Source organism: Oncorhynchus mykiss, chromosome 21 (genome assembly GCF_013265735.2).
Source record: "Oncorhynchus mykiss isolate Arlee chromosome 21, USDA_OmykA_1.1, whole genome shotgun sequence".
NCBI classification, from domain to species: domain Eukaryota; kingdom Metazoa; phylum Chordata; class Actinopteri; order Salmoniformes; family Salmonidae; genus Oncorhynchus; species Oncorhynchus mykiss.
The window spans coordinates 55,473,079-55,479,604 of NC_048585.1; the positions used below are offsets into that span (position 1 = coordinate 55,473,079).

Genomic DNA, 6,526 nt, shown 5'->3' on the forward strand with positions numbered 1-6,526 from the left:
ATGTTAGTCATTAATACCCATCACAACCACCAAACAGGTGTCAACTGTAACCATGACCTGCTGACCAATGATTTGCATTTGAAAAAGACTGAAGTTTTGCATTAATTCACAGTCAATGAAAGGGGAGAGAGAGAGAGTGCAGAACACCCAATGACAGAGGGGAGGGAGGGCAGAACACCTAATGACAGAGGAGAGGGAGGTCAGAGCACCCAATGACAGAGGAGAGGGAGAGCAGAGCACCCAATAACAGAGGAGAGGGAGGGCAGAGTACCCAACGCTGGAGGTGTTTATCTAGACATTTTCAAAACATCAGGACCACCTGCTCTCTCCATGACAGTTAACAGTCATTCACCAGTCAGCAGATATCAATCCAATTGATCATGAGGGATGAGATGCAACGAGCTATTTGGAGAAGAGATCCACTACCAGCCAACTTGACACAACTGTGGGAAGCATTGGTGTTGACTTGGGCCAGCATCCCTGTGGAACGCTTTTGACACCTTGTAGAGTTCATGCCTCGATGAATTGAGGCTCGATTGAGGCTGTTTTGAGGGCAACTGTAGGTGTTCCTAATGTTTTGTGCGCTCAGTGTACATTTTTACCATAGCAACACAATCATTTCCTGAATAACATTCAAATATAAACAGGGTGAAAAAAAACAATGTGTCTTAAAAAAACACATTTTCAGAGAGTGAGAGCTGAGACCAGTGAGAGCTTATACCAGTGAGAGCTGAGACCAGGTCCATTGGGTTCCTGTCTGTCTCTGTGTGGTACCTCCAGCCCTGTTCATGACTGTACCTGGGAGTGTCACTGTCAAATAAGGCCTCACTCACTCACCTGAACAATACTAGATATCACTCAACCCTTTTCTGTACAATGAAGCAATTTCTGGGTAATAGACTAGAGTGGAGGAGTGTGTTATCTCCTTTGAATCAAGAGCAACATCACATGCAAATGTAACTGTTTCCTTCTCTAGTTCTGTCCAACCCCTTATCCAGTGAGATGCATGTCACGTCACAGTTTTGTTTTAACTTGAGATGAATAACAAATTCAAGCAAATGAGGAACAGTGTAAGGTTTAAATATGGATAAACATGGGATAACATGCACACAGTAGGAGAGACAGAGAGAGAGAAAGGGGAGAGAGTAATATAGCGAGAGAGAGATAGACAGAGAGTAAGAGATTTCTACAAACAGGTGAGGCCTTTTTTGGGTTGTGAAATCATTTTGTAATTCTAACATATTTTATTGTAGATAAATGCTTATATTATTTATAAGATACTGTTTTTATTACCGTTTTTGAAGTTTCCATTGTAGAATAATCAACCATGTGTTCTAACCCTTGTTGGCTCACTGGAAATGTTATGTTGAGGTTTTTCATCCCTACCCACTTCCAATACTTTAGAAACCTAACCTAACAATCACTGATTGTTCCTGTCTCTGAACAGGTGATAACCCTCTATGTGGGGAGCATTATCTCCACCTGTCCTGCCACGTCATATCAGTAAAGAAGGAGAAAGACAGTTTGTGTTGGTGAAGTGTTGCAACCTTGAAGTACATTCATTTTAATCATATATCCTTTGAATTTCACAGTGATGGAAACGTTGTTGTATCTCACCCTGCTAATCTCAGGTCAGTTTATTGTATCTCACCCTGCTAATCTCAGGTCAGTTTATTGTATCTCACCTTGCTAATCTCAGGTTAGTTTACTGTATCTCACCCTGCTAATCTCAGGTCAGTTTTCTGTGTGTGTGTCCCAGCGATACGTCCTTGCTAATCAGCTCCATATTATCCCATTGGCCCAGTGTTGCCCAGTGTTGGCAGCTCATATCTGATGAGGACAGAGTTCACTGTTCCTGAAATAAGCCCACTCTTTGGATCGGCTGTCCATTTTGGTCCCATTTGGTTCACAAAATGATCTTGATGACCAACTTATGGCATTTTATCAGTTAAATCTCTTTTGTATAGGTATTTATTCATATATCATTTATTTAGTACAAGTTAAATCAAATATTGCTAAATTATTTAATACATTTTTATATTTATGAGCCCTATTTTCTGTTAGGTGTTTTTACATATGTTGGGGTGGCAGGTGGCCTAGTGGGAATACCCATGCAGGGAATGTGCGGTCATGTATGATGGGTGTGTGTTTATGGATGTCGTTGGTGTGTGTTTGTGTGTTTGCACACCATGGTGTACTGTACTGTATGTTAACATATCCATAGATAGTGTGGTTGGGGTTGAGGAGATGCTGGAGAAAATATCCCTCATTAATCATTATTCTGTTAACAGGGTTCTACACACCTTCCTCATGCCTTCATCAGTATCACCTCATTAGCAACAATACGAACTGGACTGATGCCCAGAGTTACTGCAGAGCACATTACACTGACCTGGCCACAGTAGATGACATGGAGGACCTGAACAGGCTGATTACCAGTGTCATTGACTATAAATTAAAATTAAGACACTGGATTGGACTGAAGAAGGGAGACTCAATGAAGTGGCACTGGTCTCTGGCAGACAGACGTTTCTACAGAGAGGGGGAGACTGAGTTCAGAAACTGGGACACTGGGACACCCCAAAATGGTAACTGTGCATTAATGAGTACAGCTGGTCTGTGGAACAACACATCCTGTGATGACCAGCATCACTTCCTCTGTTATGATGGTGAGTGTTTACATACTAATGATGAAGCCTGGGGCTGCCATTGAGTTGAAACATAGACCCATGATAGCTTTAAGTTGTTAATCAGTTAATGATCTGTTATCAAATCAATTACAACATTTACTATAGATGATCAGTAGATTATATTTCACTGGATATTTGTATTGATTATTACATTTGACTTTTGCAGGAAAACAAGACACCAACCTAACATACGTCTTAATTCAGGAGAACAGGACCTGGATAGATGCTCAGAGTTACTGCAGACAGAATCACACAGACCTGGTCAGTGTGAGGAACCAGACTGAGAACACAGAGATAAATAAGAAGATATCACTGAGGGGACTTCCTGTGTGGATCGGTCTGTTTCTAGACTCCTGGAGATGGTCAGACCAGAGTGACTCCTCATTCAGAAACTGGCAGTCAGGATGGCCTTCAACAGATCAGAGATACAACTGTACTCTGATGTCGTCTTATGTTCTTGAAAATTTATTTTCTTTTTATTATTATTCTGAAAAGTATAAATATCTTAAATGGAGAAATCTAATAAATGTGTCCTGTGACGTCCGCAAACCTTTCATCTGCTATGGTAAGTTACCATATTTTCCACCTGATCTACCTGATATAATGATGACAGGAGAACTCTGTTTCCCCCATGATTCACTTCTGTCATTGTGGGATTGTATTATCTTGTAGGCCCAGCTGTGGAGACCCCTGAGAAGCCCCAACTGAAGAGACAGGTGGTGAGAATGAAAGTGACCCCGAAGGATCAAAATCTGAACCTCAGTGATCCTGCTGTTCAGGACGTCATCTTACAACAGGTGAGTTTCATCCTGATCATGAAGAACCAACTCAGTAATGATACAAACGGTATAGACCTCTTCTCTGGTCTGGGTCCTAGTCTGTTGTGGATGACCTCTCTGGTCTGGGTCCTAGTCTGTTGTGGATGACCTCCTCTCTGGTCTGGGTCCTAGTCTGTTGTGGATGACCTCCTCTCTGGTCTGGGTCCTAGTCTGTTGTGGATGACCTCCTCTCTGGTCTGGGTCTTAGTCTGTTGTGTTTGACCTCCTCTCTGGTCTGGGTCCTAGTCTGTTGTGGATGACCTCCTCTCTGGTCTGGGTCCTAGTCTGTTGTAGATGACCTCCTCTCTGGTCTGGGATCTAGTCTGTTTGTGGACGACCTTCTATCCTGGCCGTGACCCCACGTTTCTCAGAGACAGTGGGATATCCAAAAACACATGACTAATACAGAGTGAAATATTCAAATCAAATCTTATTTTTCACAAACACATGGCTAGCAGATGTTATTGGTCACAAACACATGGCTAGCATATGTTATTGGTCACAAACACATGGCTAGCAGATGTTATTGGTCACAAACACATGGCTAGCAGATGTTATTGGTCACAGACACATGGCTAGCAGATGTTATTGGTCACAAACACATGGCTAGCAGATGTTATTGGTCACAAACACATGGCTAGCAGATGTTATTGGTCACAAACACATGGTTAGCAGATGTTATTGGTCACAAACACATGGCTAGCAGATGTTATTGGTCACAAACACATAGCTAGCAGATGTTATTGGTCACATACACATGGTTAGCAGATGTTATTGGTCACATACACATGGTTAGCAGATGTTATTGGTCACATACACATGGTTAGCAGATGTTATTGGTCACAAACACACGGTTAGCAGATGTTATTGGTCACAAACACATGGTTAGCAGATGTTATTGGTCACAAACACACGGTTAGCAGATGTTATTGGTCACAAACACATGGTTAGCAGATGTTATTGGTCACAAACACATGGTTAGCAGATGTTATTGGTCACAAACACATGGTTAGCAGATGTTATTGGTCACAAACACATGGTTAGCAGATGTTATTCGTCACATACACAGGGTTAGCAGATGTTATTGGTCACAAACACATGGTTAGCAGATGTTATTGGTCACATACACAGGGTTAGCAGATGTTATTGGTCACAAACACATGGTTAGCAGATGTTATTGGTCACAAACACATGGTTAGCAGATGTTATTGGTCACATACACAGGGTTAGCAGATGTTATTGGTCACATACACAGGGTTAGCAGATGTTATTGGTCACAAACACATGGTTAGCAGATGTTATTGGTCACAAACACATGGTTAGCAGATGTTATTGGTCACAAACACATGGTTAGCAGATGTTATTGGTCACAAACACAAGTGTTAGCAGATGTTATTGGTCACAAACACATGGTTAGCAGATGTTATTGGTCACAAACACATGGTTAGCAGATGTTATTGGTCACAAACACACGGTTAGCAGATGTTATTGGTCACAAACACATGGTTAGCAGATGTTATTGGTCACATACACAGGGTTAGCAGATGTTATTGGTCACAAACACATGGTTAGCAGATGTTATTGGTCACAAACACATGGTTAGCAGATGTTATTGGTCACATACACAGGGTTAGCAGATGTTATTGGTCACAAACACATGGTTAGCAGATGTTATTGGTCACAAACACATGGCTAGCAGATGTTATTGGTCACAAACACATGGTTAGCAGATGTTATTGGTCACAAACACATGGCTAGCAGATGTTATTGGTCACATACACATGGTTAGCAGATGTTATTGGTCACAAACACATGGCTAGCAGATGTTATTGGTCACAAACACATGGTTAGCAGATGTTATTGGTCACAAACACATGGCTAGCAGATGTTATTGGTCACAAACACATGGCTAGCAGATGTTATTGGTCACAAACACATGGCTAGCAGATGTTATTGGTCACAAACACATATATATGGATGGGCCGTGACCAACCGGTATAGACAAGATGCAATAGATGGTATAAACGTGTGGGTCTCTCTGTGTCTTTGTGTTTCTCCAGATAAGGAACAAGCTGAAGGAGCAGGGGTTACCTGCAGACACCAAAGTGACATGGAAAAAGCAGCCTGATGGGAAGGTCTTCCACAAGGAGGAAGAGGGGTCTCCCAAGAAAGAAGAGGAGGAGAAGAAGATGAAGAGGATGATGACAAAGAGAGAACTCTAGTTATGTAAAATGTTCTCCTTTAATTTCTCTTTTTTAGTTATATTAATTCTCTGTACTGGGATGTATTTTTTCACCCTAAATAAATGTGTTTTATTAAATAAATTGTTTAAGTATAAACATTAGTGTTTTATCATGAGATGTTTTTATTGATAATTTTCTTGACTTGGTTGTTTTATTACAGGGTTTGTTCTCAAGATAGACATTTCACACATCATGTCTGTAAATTAGTTATTTGTAGTTATGTTGATATTCAGTGTTGTGAAAAAGTATTTGTCTCCTTTCTAATTTTCTCAACTTTTACATATTTAAGATGAAGAATGTTATCAGATCTTCAAAGAAAACAGAATATTAGATAAAGGGAACCTGAGTGAACAAGTAACACAACAATTACATACTTATTTAATTTATTTCACAACAAAGTTATGTAACACCCAATGTTAATGTGTTAAAAAGTAAACTCAGGGACATTTGTGGGTTTTCAATCATGAACTGCTCATTTCAAGTCCTGCCACAACATCTCAGTTGGTATGATTAGGTCTGGACATTGACGAGGTTATTCCAAATCTACAAATGTGTTGCTTTTAAAAATGTTCATGTTTACTTGATTGTGTGTTTTGGATCATTGTCTTGCTGATACTTGATACTGAGCAGAACTCATGGTTCCTTCTACTAACGTTTTGGACTAGATGGGTCCCATTGTCTCTTCTGAAAACCAAACACTGCATTCCTCTGTAAAACACTTCATATCAATTGTCAAGCATGGTGGTGGTAGTGTGATGGTTTGAGGATGCTTTGC

General features: G+C 40.6%; 2 protein-coding genes across 2 annotated transcripts; both read left to right on the plus strand.

Moving 5' to 3' along the window:
* Positions 1 to 1,143: 1,143 nt before the first annotated feature.
* Positions 1,144 to 3,325, plus strand: LOC110500896 (macrophage mannose receptor 1). The gene is made up of 5 exons (XM_036956520.1): positions 1,144 to 1,196; positions 1,593 to 1,631; positions 2,292 to 2,669; positions 2,857 to 3,259; positions 3,304 to 3,325. Exons 2-5 carry the CDS (start codon positions 1,595 to 1,597, stop codon positions 3,323 to 3,325), a joined length of 840 nt encoding a protein of 279 aa, XP_036812415.1. The 5' UTR covers positions 1,144 to 1,196; positions 1,593 to 1,594.
* Positions 3,326 to 3,356: 31 nt separating this feature from the next.
* On the plus strand, positions 3,357 to 5,842 carry LOC118942951. Its single transcript, XM_036958264.1, has 2 exons — positions 3,357 to 3,487; positions 5,569 to 5,842. The coding sequence occupies exons 1-2, from the start codon at positions 3,416 to 3,418 to the stop codon at positions 5,728 to 5,730; spliced, it is 234 nt and encodes a 77-aa protein (XP_036814159.1). The 5' UTR covers positions 3,357 to 3,415; the 3' UTR covers positions 5,731 to 5,842.
* Positions 5,843 to 6,526: the final 684 nt, after the last annotated feature.